General features: G+C 47.9%; 3 protein-coding genes across 3 annotated transcripts; all 3 read left to right on the forward strand.

Moving 5' to 3' along the window:
• The first annotated feature begins 384 nt into the window (after positions 1-384).
• Positions 385-1335, forward strand: LOC143660459 (olfactory receptor 13C3-like). Its single transcript, XM_077133677.1, has one exon. It carries the CDS (start codon positions 385-387, stop codon positions 1333-1335), a length of 951 nt encoding a protein of 316 aa, XP_076989792.1.
• A 923-nt stretch (positions 1336-2258) lies between these two features.
• Positions 2259-4286, forward strand: LOC143656321 (olfactory receptor 13J1-like). Its single transcript, XM_077128346.1, has 2 exons — positions 2259-2385; positions 3337-4286. The coding sequence occupies exons 1-2, from the start codon at positions 2259-2261 to the stop codon at positions 4284-4286; spliced, it is 1077 nt and encodes a 358-aa protein (XP_076984461.1).
• Positions 4287-14324: 10038 nt separating this feature from the next.
• Positions 14325-15308, forward strand: LOC143673352 (olfactory receptor 13C9-like). The gene has a single exon (XM_077147731.1). It carries the CDS (start codon positions 14325-14327, stop codon positions 15306-15308), a length of 984 nt encoding a protein of 327 aa, XP_077003846.1.
• Positions 15309-15602: the final 294 nt, after the last annotated feature.

Raw genomic sequence — 15602 nt, forward strand, 5'->3', positions numbered from 1 at the left:
AATATCCCGTGAATGAATGGAACTGAAATACTATGGGCATAGTTCAGCCATCTGAAGTCATAACCTAGAAAAGATGCTTCTTTTAAATAGTCAGGAACTCTTTAGATTCCAAAGGAGCATGTCCAACATGAATTCCACTCTGCGTTCTCCTCTGAGCCCTGCCTGGGGAGAAAAGAGAGGGCCCTAGGGGACTGGAATGTGCTACCTCCTCCTCCAAGTTGCATCAGCAAAACTATAGAACCTTGAGGAACAGCTTACAGAACTAAAGTCCAACTCTCTCATTATATAGGTGAAATTAAATTCCAGAGAAGAGGGCTGACCTGCACCAGGTCAGAGCTTTTTCCAAATCCTGTGTGGTCCGAATGAAAAAGGAAGGAGAATGAGATGGATATGGCAAACCGGACGGCTATGACAGAATATGTCCTGCTAGGGCTATATGAGCACCATAACCTAGAGATCATCCTGTTTGGGCTTTGCCTGGGCATCTACTCCATGAACGTGCTGGGGAACTCCCTCCTAATTGTGTTGAACCGCCTGGACCCCCACCTGCACAGCCCCATGTACTTCTTCCTCAGCAACCTCTCCCTCATGGACATCTGTGGCACATCCTCCTTTGTGCCCCTCATGCTGGTCAACTTCCTGGAAGTCCAAAGGACCATCTCCTTCCCTGGTTGCGCCCTGCAGATGTACCTGACGCTGGCACTGGGCACCACCGAGTGCCTACTCCTAGTTGTGATGGCATATGACCGTTACGTGGCTATCTGCCAGCCACTTAGGTATCCAGAGCTCATGAGGAGGCAGACGTGCATACGGATGGCAGTGCTGAGCTGGGCGACAGGCTTTGTCAATTCACTACTGCAGTCCATCCTTGTTTGGCGACTCCCTTTCTGTGGCCACAATGTCATCAACCATTTCTTCTGTGAGATCTTGGCCGTGCTCAAACTGGCCTGTGGGGACATCTCTCTCAATGCGCTGGTCTTAATGGTGGCTTCAGTTATTCTGATACTTGTCCCATTCCTGCTCATCTGCCTGTCCTATATTTTCATCCTTGCTGCCATCCTTAGGGTTCCCTCTGCTGCAGGCTGGCAGAAAGCCTTCTCCACCTGCTCTGCCCACCTCACAGTGGTGGTGATTTTCTATGGGACCATCTTCTTCATGTACGTAAAGCCCAAGGCCAAGGACTTCAGTATGGATAAGATTATTGCATTGTTTTACGGGGTTGTGACACCCTCATTAAACCCCATCATCTACAGCCTGAGGAACACAGAGGTGAAATCTGCTGCAATAGCTCTTCTGAGGGGAGATCTCCTCTTGAGGAAAATGTCCCACGTTTAATGCTGCTCTACTTTATCAGGCCAAAATTAGTCTGTGGCCTGAAGCAGTCACTAGGTGGCAGGGAGAGCACAAAGTCACCTCCCTGCCCCACCCCAGGCCCTGGCACAGTGCCGGCCACTGTTGAAGCTCTGCTAAAAGGAGATGCCTCTCCAGAACTCAGGCTCAGAGTTTCCCGGCCAAGACTGGATGGAGCTCCCAGCTCACACTTACTCCACCCCACAGTCTCTCCAGACACATTTAATCTGAGGCAAGACTTTCTATCTAAAGCCCAAGGGCCAGATCAGAGCTCTCCTTGCTGCAGACGTGAACCTTAATTCTGAGGTAGTGCCTCAGTGTGTGAGGCTGAGACCAGGTGAGAAGAAAGAGAAGGTGCTGTGCCTGGAACTCCAATGGGTGTGAAGATCTTCAGTCTCCCCAGATTCCACCTGAGAAGTACTTTGTGACCCCCTGAGAAGCTGTCCGTCACTAAAGACATGCAAACAGAAGCAAGGTGAGGCTAGGCATAAGAGAGTGGATGGGATTTCTGTCTAATAAGCGTTTGAATTTAGTGGCCTGTGGACACACTTGTCCTCATTTCTTCCCGGAGGCCTAGCACAATGCCTGGCATGTAGTAGGTCCTTGAAAACTTCTTGATTCTGTAGCAAATAAACAAGTGAGGAATATAAGAGAGAAATGGTCTTGTGCAGGTAAGCCCACACAGGAACAAGTGCTCGGCCCAGGGCCCAGCATCGGCATTGCTTCCCATGGGATTACTGGCACTGTGCTAGCTGCCCCAAAACAGTAAGGAAAGGCTGAATCGTGCTCCGTAGCTGGAGAGAGGATTGTGGGGAAACACAGGAGAAAGAAGACCATCTAGTGTGGTAAGAGTCAGCATTTGGGACTCGGTGGAAGTGAACATCTTTCCTGAGCATGGTGTCCGTGTCATGCTCTCAGGAAGAATGGATCCCAGACACACCTTGCTAGGGATCCACTATGTGACCTCAGACTCCTCATTGCACAAGTTCACCTCTTTGGGTTCTTTCCACGCCGACAGCCTAGGAGATCGTGAAGGTAAAGTGGTCATGGCTCAGGCTCAGGCCCACAGAAAACAGAAGAGTTGGGGATGGACCAAGAGGCCCATCAAGTTAGCTAGAAAGCCCAAGGTGAAGGTTCTGAAAGTTCAATGCACACACAGTAGCTGATGAAGCAGACCCTGTGAGAAGACAAGTGGACAAAACAACAGACCGGCTCAGAGGCCAGCAGACTCGCTAGTACGAGGCATCATATGGATGTTGGCTGCATGCATGGAGACCAGAGTTGGCCTGAAGATGCAAGTCAGGTTTCTGTAGACTGAGAGACAAAGAAAAAGGGCATTCCCAACAGTGGCGCCAGCGTAAGCAGGAGGACCCTGAGACCATCTAGCCCACTGATTCTCAAGGTATGTGTCCAGCATACCACATGTCACCCAGCCCTTCCGAGTCAGAAACTCTGGGGCTGGGACCCAGCATTCTGCATTTTACAAACTCTGCAGGTGATTTTGGTGCATGTTAAAGTTTGAGCACCTCTGATTCCAAACGATGTTCTTAGACACTTGTCAGCAATAGATTAATGGATATACTGTGAAAGGAGGAGCCATGGTCCAATAAGTTTAGGGAGCACAATATTCTCTCCCCTGCTTTTTGAGAGTCACAAATCGCATTACCATATTAAAGGCTATGAGAAATCCTTCAAGCAAGAGTTTTATTTACTTTAGAATGATCCACTGTTACCTCAAATTGATTCTTCAGATTGCCTATTAATATTTTACATCAACACTCTTAGGAATTTCTGATCTAAAACAACCCTTCCTATTTCTCAGATGGATAAACTGAGGCCCTGAGGTCAGGGGATTGCCTGAAGTCACACAGAGAGTGGCAGAGCTGGAAAAGAACACAGCACTCTACATCCTCCTAGAAGAGGCTCTGTGGTCTTTCCACGACACTGCATCCTCCTTTCCTTCAGCCCAACCATGTGCATCTCCAGAACCTTGCAGCACAGAGCCAGTCAATAGGACAGACTTCTCTGAGTTTTTTCTGAAAAGTTTCTCTGGCTACCCAAGCCTGGAGCACCTGCTCTTCCCTCTCTGCTCAGCCATGTACCTGGTGACTCTGCTGGGGAACACGGCCATTGTGATAGTGAGCATCCTGGACAGTCACCTGCACACGCCTATGTACTTCTTCCTTGGCAACCTCTCCATCCTGGACATCTGCTACACGTCCAGCTTTGTGCCCCTGATGCTGGTCCACTTCCTGTCGGCACGGAAGACCATCTCCTTTATCGGCTGTGCGACCCAGATGTGTCTGAGCCTGTGCACGGGCTCCGCCGAGTGCCTGCTGCTCGCCATCATGGCCTACGATCGCTACCTGGCCATCTGCCGTCCTCTCCGGTACCCCATGCTCATGAGCCGCCGGCTCTGCCTGCTGCTGGCGGGAGCCGCCTGGGCCCTCTGTCTGCTCAAGTCAGTGACTGAAACAGTCATTGCCATGAAGCTGCCCTTCTGCGGCCACCACGTGGTCAGTCACTTCACCTGCGAGATCCTGGAAGTGCTGAAGCTGGCCTGTGGTGACACGTCGGTCAGCGAGGCCTTCCTGCTGGTGGGCAGCATTCTGCTGCTGCCCGTGCCCCTGGCCCTCATCTGCCTGTCCTACGCACTCATCCTGGCCACCATCCTGCGGGTGCCCTCGGCCGCCGGGCACCGCAAAGCCTTCTCCACCTGCTCGGCACACCTGGCCGTGGTGCTGCTCTTCTACAGCACCGTCATCTCCTCATACATGAAGCCCAAGAGCAAGGAGGCGCACATCTCCGACGAGGTCTTCACCATCCTCTATGCCGTGGTCACGCCCATGCTGAACCCTGTCATCTACAGCCTGAGGAACAAGGAGGTGAAGGAGGCGGCCAGGAAGGTGTGGGGCTGGAGCTGGACCTCCAGGTGAGGCAGGCAGGGCTCGGCAAGAGCGCAGGTCCCAGGACAGCAGGTGAGGCCATCGTGGGCCTGCAGTGAGGGTGAGATGGGGTACAAGGCTGTGGGTTTGGTTTTCTTCGTCCCAGATGGTCCCCAAAAGGCAGCACCGAGTCCCACTGAAGCTGCCGCAGAAAGAGCTCACAAATCCCCGTTCAGCTCCTGCCCCCATCCCCAGCAGCCCTCCCCTAAGCCAGCTCTCCACACCGTCCTCTGGACCCAGCCTCCGGGCTGCTCAGGACTTCCTCTTGTTCCTCCTTCCTATCTGTCCTCCATGAGGCATCGAGAGGGATCTCCTTGAGAAGCCCAGGTGATTGGCTCACTCTCCCGATTGGAACTGTAAATGGCTCCCCACCACTCTCAGGATGAACTGCAGACTCTCTCGTGGGGCAGTCGAGGTCCTCCGAGCTGGCCCTGACGGACTCCCTTCCCAGCCCTCTGCCCCTCAGTCATCTGCCCTCCCCACAGCCACACAGACCAGCCAATTGTGTGCCCCAGAGGTCCCTGGTACTGCCGAGCACTGTGCTTTCCTTGGGCTCTTCCCACAAGGCAGACACTTGCAGCAGAGACCACATGTAGAAGTACTGCTTGAACTTTAAGACCCAGCTCAAATGACCCAGGAAGCCTCCAAGCTTTGTTCCTCTCACTGTGTTCCTCCTGCTTTATTCGCAGTGTTATTTCGAGAGTAGGAAGTTTCCGATTCCATTTTTTCCCGAGGTGCAGCCCTGTCTAACTCCAGCCCTGCGCAAGTTTTTTAAATAAACAAATGAACACTTCAATGTAGGAGATGATGTGTCACTTTGCAGGCTGCTGGAACGCGATATACCAGAACTGAACAGCTTTTATAAAGGCGAATATAATAAGTTACACATTTACAGTTCTAAAGAAGTAAAAATGTCCAAATTAAGACACCAATGAGAGGTTACCTTAATGCAAGGAAGGTCCATGGGTTAGGACCACCTTTATCAGCTGGGTAGTCAGTGGCTGGCATCTGCCTCTCCAGGTTCCAACTTGCTTCACATCTCATGGTGATGTCTGCTGGGCTCCAAGCATCTCCAAACATCCGTGTATCTGTTCTCCACGTGTCTGCATTTGTGTCAGCTCTGCCATGAAGTTTCTGTCGGCTCTGAGGTTTCTGTCGCTCCTCTAGGTTCTGTCATTTCTGTAGGCTCTGCTCTAAAGCTTCTGTTGGCTTTGTTGTTTCTGTCGCTTCTGACTCCCTCCTAAATGGTTCCTCTTTTAAGGGATTCCATTAAACTAATTAAGACCCACCTCGAATGGGTGGAATCACATCTCCAGCTAATAAAAAGTTAATACCCACAATTGTGTGTGTCACATCTCCATGGAGAAAATCTGCTCAAAGGATCTCCAACCTACATTACTGATTGGGGTTTAAAAGAAAAAGCAGCTCGCACAAGATTGGATCACGATTGAAACAGGGCTTCTCTGCGGTACGTAATATTTTCCAACTGGCAGACCGTAGAGTCCTTCCCAAACCTGAGCAGAGCAGGACTTGGAGTGCACAGATGAGGGCCATGGCCTAGCCCCCAAGGAGGTGACAGTAGAGGCCATAATAAGCTTCAAAGTCCAAGATTCCCAGACTTGCCCAGCCCCTGGGATGAAAGTTATCCAGAGCAGCCAGGCCCTGGCATCCCTGGAACCTCTAACTGGCAGTAGCTCGAGCTTCCAGTGCCCCCCTTCCTGGCATCCAGGCCTCCCCTGGTGTTTGGGACTTGCTGTACCCTTGCTCACCCAACCCCTGGGGTCCTCCTGCAGCTGCCCCTTCCTGGTGCTCAGCCTCTTCCCAGCTCTCCTTTCGGAGGAATCAGGGAATGCACAGTGGAAACCAACCCAGAGGGCCCCAGTCACGGAGCACTTCCATCCTTGCTCCCCTCTGGCCTCAGGCCCCATCTGTGTGATGGAAGAACTGGGCTCGGGGCCCAACAGTCGCCCAGCTCTTCTGCTCCCTGGCTGCAGGTCGCACAGGTCCTGCACGAGCCCTCGGCCCCCTCCCAGGACCTCTTTCTGCTTCATCTGTTGATCAGGAACAGGCTCAGTGTAGCTCACGGAAGGCGCAGAGGAGAGGAACACAGCCTGCTCCTCACAACTCAGAGCCTGAGGGGAGAGAGAACCTCTCTGATCCAGCCAGGGCCAAGGCTGCCAGGCCTGGAAAGGCACGACTTGGGGGTTTAACTTCATCCTCTGGGCCGGGTGGGGGGCCGGGGGGGGCGCATCTCATCAGACTTGAGTTTTAGAAAGATCGCTGACTAAATGTCGTTCTTCACCAATTAAATTGGCAGAATGATTTGGTTGTTTTTTTTTAATAGAATGCCTATGATCAGCCTAGGCAAGTAGCGCAGGCAATACCACATTGTGCTGGCGGGAATGGGAAGAAGTTGATCTGAACTTCCTAGAAAGTAGGTACAAATATGAGTCAAAATCTTGAATTTTTCCAGACCCTTTAACCCAACCCCTACACATCTAGGAATTAATCTAATGAAATAATCAGAAGTTACAGTCAAACATTATGCATAAGGATATGTAAAAGGATCTTAATCACAGCATTATTCATGGCAACAAAAAATTGTAATAATCTGAAAGTCCAACTATAGAAGAAAGTTTAAATAAATCCTGGTCGAGTCCAACAAAAGAATGTGATGCAGTCATCAGAAATCTTCTTTTCAAAGAATATTTGATAACGGGAAATGCTCACAATGTAATTAGCAGAAAAAAGTAGAACACAGAACACTGTTTTCAGTGTGATCCCATTTTGTTCTTTTAAGTATTTTCTTAAGGATATTTTGAATAAGTACATGTATAGAAAATTCTGGAAGACCATGACAAAATATTAACTAAGTTGTTTCCTCTGGGCAATAGGGTACAGATAAGCATTGCTTTGCTATTCTTTCCAATAGTGCCCAATTTTCCTAAATGAACATGACGTTAAAAATTCAAAAATAATTTTATTCAGTTTCAAGGAATAGAAAATCACCCAGCTCCAGGGCAGAAAATAGGGGAAAAGGGCTCCAGACTGGGGACAGGGAAATGAGGAAGCTCTCCCAGTAATCCAGGCCACACGATGGGGCCTGGGGACACGGGAGAGGGGAGAGTTAGGCAGCAGAGCGGAGAGGGTGGCACTGAGAAATATTTGAGATGCGCATATGATATAGAGAGAGGGCTGAGGGTTGATCCCCAGGTTTACAGCTTGTTTAAAGGATAGCTGTGCCACCACTGAAATCTTGGATGGTGACCAAAGGAGAAGCAGGCTGCAGGGCAGGGAAGAGATTACAATGAATTTGTTTTTGACATATAGGGTTCAGGGTACCCACCAGATAGCAGGAGGCAACAGTTCTAAGAGCTGTAAGGAAATAAATAGAAACAACCTTCCATTCGTTTACTTTGTCCTGTATTCTTAATAAAAATTCCAAACACAAATCAGCATAAGATGGGAATTTGCAGCTTCTGCTTCTTTATTTAAGGCCATGTTTCAGTCCCTAAACTGGATTGTTAGTTTTCATTGTTAAAAGGAAAGAAAAGTAAAAAGAAATAAATATGGAAAAGCTCAGGTGCCGGACTAAATCCCTGGTGTATTAAAGTCCCTCATAAGTGCTCAGCGCCTCAGTTTGCTTTCTTTAAGCTTTCATGGAACAGGTCTGCACGGCAAACCTGGAAGGAGACAGGGAAGGACTTTCTCATTCATTTCACATCCTAAGGCAACCAGGCCCAGTGACAGGAAGCCACTGGCCCCAGACCCTGTGGTTTTGAATCAGAGGGGACTGGAACAAAACCCAGTCTTCAGATTCTCTGTTCAGATTTCACCCCTGTCAGGACTCTCATGAGGCTGAGCAGGGAACATCCCAGTCTCTAGCCCAGGCCCCACAGCTGCCAAATCCTCCACTTTTCGTGTAGTTGCAGATTCCAAACTTTAAATTGGGCAGGGACTTCAAGGTCCCTGAGAGCAGGCAGCAGGTGAGCTCTGCGGCAGGGGACGAGAGGCAGGTCCTCGGGGCCTGACAGGCCGGCCCACACCAGCACCTGGGTGCACGCAGCATCCCCTCGTCTGCTCTCAGACCACCTGGTCAGCTCACCTGGCAGCCAGCGCCAATTCTCTGTGTGTACTTATGCCACGGGGCCCACAGGTAGGAGGTAAAGCGAATTCATCTAGCATGTTGATTATTCTCATAAAATCCTTTTTAAACGTTAAAAATACAGAATATCGACTTGAGGGAGGAGACAGATAACAGCTACCACTCACTGAAGACTCACCACGTGCCTGACTGTGCAAAGAGCTTTACATGCATTACTTCAATGGAGCCTACAAATAACCCCATGAGGAAGCAGGATTAGCTCCATGCTACAGGTAAGAAAATCGAGGGGAAGAAAACTGTTAGCCAATAACAAGGCTGGGACTTGAACCCTGGTTGGTCTGACTCCAGGGCCACACTCAACTCCACTGCGACATACAGCAAGGATGTGGAAAAGCAGGAATTCCAGACACTAGACACATTGTGACAAACGCTTTCCTATCTCCCCACCCCATCCCAATCTTTGAAAATAATTTCTGAAGCCTAAAATAATATAAAATGGTTAAAACTAGATTTACCTGCCAATGAAATTGATATTTAACATTCAGGAAGTCTCCACCTGTCAGACTTCGGAATTGGAAGTTGCTAGAAAGATGTGAAGAAATGTTTCCAAGGTTAACAGAGGTACCAGAGGCCACGTATTTGAATGTCTCCACTCAATGATGGAGTAACTTGACCAGGGTCACTTTGCAGTTAGAAACAAAGGGTCCCCTCGCTCCTACCTGGGCTCATTCCACGGCATCATCCCGCCTCTCAGGTGTGTAAAACAGGGAGAGTGAAGTTAGACAATCATTTTCAGAGACACTCAGAGACCTGTCACTCCATGACTCTGATTTTCCACAACAGTGAGAGTATGTGCTCTAGAGAGGTCACTGCCAGAAAAGCCAAGTGTGCTGTGCAATGCCATCATACCCAAATGCAGAGGACTTAGTGCTGCTCAGGCATATTTCTTGTTCTCCTCCTCAGCATGTGGTAGGATGACACATGGCCAGTGGGCTGTGTGCAGAGGTGACCTGTCACTTCTGGGTCAGAGGATCTAACTGCTGGTACATGACGCTCACTGGCCTTACTCCTGCCATAGTCACTGGTGATGTCCCAGACAGTGGAGCCTCACTCAGCAGGAGTCCCTGAGGAGGACGGTGTGGGGCAGACCCCAAGAAAATCCACAGTGGACCCATGGCATGTGAAAGAAACCTTTGACATTTTAAGCCCCTGAGATTGTAGGGCTACATGTCAATGCAGCAAAATAGAGCCCATCCGAGCGAACAGCAGCTGTTCCCTGATGTCCCATCCTGTATACCACTCCTGGCAGAGTCAAAGCTGTTCACAACCCAAAAGAGTGGTGTTTTCTAGACAAAGACTTGTTTCTTTAGGGTTGAAAGCCTGTGGCCTCCTGAGTTCTAATTTCCATGAATGCGTTATGATCAGACCAGTGAATTGTGAGGAACCCCACCACTCTCCTGATTTAGCTCTGCAGAAAGAGCAGCTATTACTGCAGGTAAGAGGCTGCCCCTCCCGCCCTGCCAAGTTCTCCAGCAGCCACAGTGGCTGCATTGTTCTGTTCTTGGGTGTGTATGGGGTGGCAATCTTGACGTAACCTATTTGGAAACAGGACTTTGGGCGGAATGGCACTGGATCTCGATAAACAATCAGTGCAATTCAAATGGTAGCCATTCATGAGTGCAGGGCACTGAGGTGACAGTGATAAATCAGGCACAGCACTTTGTCTTCAGTAGCTAAAGCTAGTCAGAGAAATCTGTATAACCAACCAACCATAATGCAAGGCAGAAGGAAATCAGTCTCTGCTAAATGACTGTGAGCATCAGTGTTGTCAGAGTGGTGGGTTCTGCAGAGGCACCTGAAAAGGCTGCACAGAAAAAAAGGTGGAGTGTGTGCTGAGCCTTGAAGCTTGAGAGGAAGAGAAAGGCCATTGCAGCCTGAAGAAACAGCAGGAGTGGTCTTTCTTTAACAACACCGTAGTAAAGACTAAGCCCTTATAATTCTTCTCCCCAGATTTCAGGTATTATTTTGCTTTACATCTCTTCCAGAAGGCCTCTTCTGATCCACTACAGACCCTAGCTGGGGTCTTCCTTCCTTCCCCAACTCTGTCTCCCTTCTTAATTCTTTTGTAGACTCCTGATTCTGTCCTGAATCCAACTCTACTGAGATGGAATAGTGTTTCTAACACAGGAACAGACACATAGCCCGCAATCCCTCTTAGCTCTTCTCACCAAGGAGGTGGCCACATCATTCTCTGTAAAAGAGACATAAAAGAAACCAGAGAACAACAGGATCTTCTCCTGGCTTTCGACCTTCAAAAGCCTAGGCCCTGTAGGGAACAGAAAAGACCTGAGACACAGACAAATGATTCAGGAGAAAAGAAAACTAAATATAGGTAAGTCTTCCTGATTAAGTCTTTCTGATTAACAAAAGATTCCCTGAGCTAAGGAGATGCACGAGGGAGAAAGAGGGGATGTAATGAGAGCTCTGTCACTGAAGAGTCCTAGAGGGAGGGTCCTGAGCTCTACTCTCAAGGTCAAGTCCTGACAAGGTAAAAAACCCCAGGATAGACTCGTAGGATTCAAAATCTGAGACAACCCATGCCTTGTCTGTCAAGTCAAGAAGAGGTCCAGGTAGAGGTCCAGAGTAGAAATGGCCTTGAGACATCTTGGATAACCAAGGCTTTAGACCACCTCATAGGTCTTCACCGGTGGCACAGAAGCGGTAAAGAGAGCCTAGTCCTGAACATGGTTATGCAGATGGAAACAAAAACCCCCCAGGATGACCCGCCTAGAGCACTGACTGGGGACCAGACGGAATGATGGAAATCTCAGGAGATGGATGCAATGGGGACACTGTGACCAGAGAAAACATGCTCCCAACACCTTGGCATTATGGAAGATCCTCAGAACTCAGCTGTGACCCCTGTGGAAAGAGAAGAAATCCTGAACTGACAAGAGGAGAAGGGGCTCAAAATAGAAGTTACCTCTTGTGTCAGGATTTGAGACTAACTTGGGTCTTTATATAAACCCCCCCCCCCAATAAAGACCAAGCCCTCATAATTCTTTCCAGATTTCAGGTACTATTTTGCTTTATATCTCAGACCTAAAGAGAATCGGACTTAGGAAGAGCCTCAGAAGGTTCTAAAGTCCAGAGAGAGGAAGGTGTGCAGCCAAGGTCACTGAGAAAGCGAGTGTATGATTGTAAACTCCGTGAGGGCAGAAACCATATCTGTCTACCGTATTCTCAGCACTTAGAACAGGAACTAGCACATAGTAGGTTTGCAATGATTATTTGTTGAATGGATAAATAAATAAATGAGCCATCACACTTGGACAATGTTATCTTTCTGCCAAACCTCAGCAAGAGAAACCCTACCTTTAAATGATCACACGGATAAGATTTAAGATCAGTTCCTGACCGAGATTAGCCAACTGCCCCTGTATGTTCCAGAAAGTGTCCCTTAACAATCACTCTGATTCAGAGCCAAACTAGGCTCTAGGAAGAGAGGGGGCAATGAGAGATACAGGAGTTCTTGCCTATGAGATGGTGAACCCACATCCAGCAGGTGCCAGCTGGCTGAAGATGCAGTCTTCCAACTGGAGCCTCAACAACATGTTATTGTACCACAAGGCAGCTTAAAAGTACCTCCATGAGTATGTATCATCTGAACTACATAGCATCTCTACTTTTCAGAGGAGGTAAGTGAGACTTAGATGGGTAAAGTGACTTGGTCAATACACACAGCTAGTTAATGCTTAAGCTGGCATGCACAGCTAGGCTTTTGAACCAGGCAGTCAATATCCATTGCACTTGGCAGGACTTATTGTATGGGGTGCTGGAGGAAGAAGACAGAGTTTTGCTCTCAAGGCGTAGTAAAGGAGACAGGTGACCCACATACCACACAGTAACACAGAGGGGTGTCCAAAGGGCTTCAGGAGCAAAGAAGGAAGCAGGTAACTCTGCAAGGGGCAAGAGGGAGAAGAATGGAGTTGGGCTCTGAAAAAATGAGCTGGCACACCAACAGAAGACGTGAAGGAGGGCATGTTTATAAAGAGAACTTCCTAAACAAATGCGTAGGGCTAGGAAAATGCAGTTTATTCAGGAAAGTGTGAATCTTTTGACCCCTACAGATGATAGATTCAATTAATCAGGAGGAATGAGGGGAAAAAACATCCCCAAAGAAATACAAACGAATAAAATCAAAACATTCTCCCAGGACAATGGCCTCACAGTCAATCCAGGACAGAAGAGAGAGAGGTGGGGGATTCCTCTCAATAATGAAAGTTCACACTCACCTCCTAATTCCTTTAGACTAGAGGCAACTAAGCCAAGAGACAGCTTTCCTATCCTAATGAAACTGATGTGCCTTGGGGATACTTTGGCTCTTTCCTGTGAATACCTGGTGCTGGCTGTTTCTAAGGAGTCAGTGAGTCAAGTTCAAAATATCAATGAAGGATACCTGGGAGAAAACTGAAGCCACTTCCCACTCCTTCCTTTAAAACTTATTCAGTGATTGACAATACCTCTGTCAAATTAGAATCTGGTAAATGAGACAAAGCGTCAATGGCTGAGAGATTCCAAACAGAGTCGAGAGGCTATCCTGGAGGTTATTCTCACGCATTAAGGAGATATCACCTTTTTGTTCAAGATGTAGTGGAGAGGCTGGAGGGAATTGCCTGAAAATGTAGTGCTGTGTCCCAGTAGCCATGTTTCTTGATGATGACTGAACAATGATATAGCTTTCACAATGAGACTCTGTGAATGTGAAAACCTTATGTCTGATGCTCCTTTTAGCTACTATATCAACAGAAGAGTAGAACGTATGGAATAAAAATAAATAATAGGGGGAACAAATGTTAAAATAAATTCAGTTTGAAATAGTGGTAAATGAAAGCGAGGGGTAAGGGGTATGGTATGTATAGTCTTTTTTTTCTCTATTATCATTTTATTTCTTTTTCTGTTGTCTTTTTATTTCTTTTTCTAAATCGATGCAAATGTACTAAGAAATGATGAATAGCAACTATGTGATGATATTAAGAATTACTGATTGTATATGCAGAATGGAATGATATCTAAATGTTTTGTTTGTTAATTTTTTTAATTAATAAAAAAAAGTTTAAAAAAAATTAGAATCTGTTTTGCCTTCTCGTGTGGCACTGCGGTCAATACCTTTCATCTTAAAAGCAACATGGGGCCCAAGATGTGAGTTACTCGGCTTTCATGACCAAGGAGCAATCCTGTGACCAGCAGCTCTATTGGGATATGTATGTCCTCAATGGAACATCTGTGATTCCTTGAGGAGAGATGACCAGAAAATAGGCCTACATCCTGTGGAGCTGAAATGTTCAACCTTTATGGCCCAAAGGAATCCCAGGTAAGCATCATCCATCACCAACCTGCTTGCCAGAGCTCATCTCACCTAACTCAAGAAAAGAGGGGCATCTTTTTGTCTGCTTATTTTTCTTTTTGCAGTAGCCCCTGCACCTAAAATAAATCCTAGCACAAAGATGGCACTCAATAAATATCCCGTGAATGAATGGAACTAAAATACTATGGGCATAGTTCAGCCATCTGAAGTCATAACCTAGAAAAGATGCTTCTTTCAAACAGTCAGGAACTCTTTTGATTCCAAAGGAGCATGTCCAACATGAATTCCACTCTGCGTTCTCCTCTGAGCCCTGCCTGGGGAGAAAAGAGAGGGCCCTAGGGGACTGGAATGTGCTACCTCCTCCTCCAAGTTGCATCAGGAAAACTGTAGAACCGTGAGGTCCAGCGTACAAAACTAAAGTCCAACTCTCTCATTATATAGGTGAAATTAAATTCCAGAGAAGAGGGCTGACCTGCCCCAGGTCACACACCCAGATTTAAATTCAGAGCTTTTTCCAAATCCTGTGTGGTCCGAATGAAAAAGGAAGGAGAATGAGATGGATATGGCAAACCGGACGGCTATGACAGAATATGTCCTGCTAGGGCTATATGAGCACCATAACCTAGAGATCATCCTGTTTGGGCTTTGCCTGGGCATCTACTCCATGAACGTGCTGGGGAACTCCCTCCTAATAGTGTTGATCCTGCTGGACCCCCACCTGCACAGCCCCATGTACTTCTTCCTCAGCAACCTCTCCCTCATGGACATCTGTGGCACATCCTCCTTTGTGCCCCTCATGCTGGTCAACTTCCTGGAAGTCCAAAGGACCATCTCCTTCCCTGGTTGCGCCCTGCAGATGTACCTGACGCTGGCACTGGGCACCACCGAGTGCCTACTCCTAGTTGTGATGGCATATGACCGTTACGTGGCTATCTGCCAGCCACTTAGGTATCCAGAGCTCATGAGGAGGCAGATGTGCGTACGGATGGCAGTGCTGAGCTGGGGGACAGGCTTTGTCAATTCACTACTGCAGTCCATCCTTGTTTGGCGACTCCCTTTCTGTGGCCACAATGTCATCAACCATTTCTTCTGTGAGATCTTGGCCGTGCTCAAACTGGCCTGTGGGGACATCTCTCTCAATGCACTGGTCTTAATGGTGGCTTCAGCTATTCTGACACTCATCCCACTCCTGCTCATCTGCCTGTCCTATATTTTCATCCTTGCTGCCATCCTTAGGGTTCCCTCTGCTGCAGGCCGGCAGAAAGCCTTCTCCACCTGCTCTGCCCACCTCACAGTGGTGGTGATTTTCTATGGGACCATATTCTTTATGTATTTAAAGCCCAAGGCCAAGAACTTCAATTTGGATAAGATTATTGCATTGTTTTATGGGGTTGTGACACCCTCATTAAACCCCATCATCTACAGCCTGAGGAACACAGAGGTGAAATCTGCTGCAATAGCTCTTCTGAGGGGAGATCTTCTCTCGAGGAAAATGTCCCACTTTTACTGCTGCTCTACTTTATCAGGCAAAAGAGGCTAGATAATGCCTCAAAATTTCAGTGGCTTAAAACCATAATGGTTTGTTTCTCACTCATGCTGTAGGTCCACTAGAGCATGTTAAGTTTCTGCTTGGTCTTCATCCTTCTAGGAGACAGGATGATAAAGGAGCTACCACCTGGAACACTGTTGATCACCATGATAAAAGGAAATGAGAAAGTGAGAAAGCATGCACTGGCTCTTAGACCATCCACACAGAAGTGATATGTTACTTCCAGTTAAATTTAATTGATCAATGCAAGTCCCATGGCTGCACTAGCACCAAATGGGAGGAAAA

Source organism: Tamandua tetradactyla, chromosome 2, assembly GCF_023851605.1.
Source record: "Tamandua tetradactyla isolate mTamTet1 chromosome 2, mTamTet1.pri, whole genome shotgun sequence".
In the NCBI taxonomy this organism is placed as follows: Eukaryota; Metazoa; Chordata; class Mammalia; order Pilosa; family Myrmecophagidae; genus Tamandua; species Tamandua tetradactyla.

Coding starts and splice junctions, on each gene's coding strand:
- LOC143660459 (XM_077133677.1), top strand. CDS start 385: ATGGATATGGCAAACCGGACGGCTATGACAGAATATGTCCTGCTAGGG.
- LOC143656321 (XM_077128346.1), top strand. CDS start 2,259: ATGCTCTCAGGAAGAATGGATCCCAGACACACCTTGCTAGGGATCCAC. Junction 2,386..3,336: donor CAGCCTAGGAGATCGTGAAG/GTAAAGTGGTCA, acceptor GTGCATCTCCAG/AACCTTGCAGCACAGAGCCA.
- LOC143673352 (XM_077147731.1), top strand. CDS start 14,325: ATGGATATGGCAAACCGGACGGCTATGACAGAATATGTCCTGCTAGGG.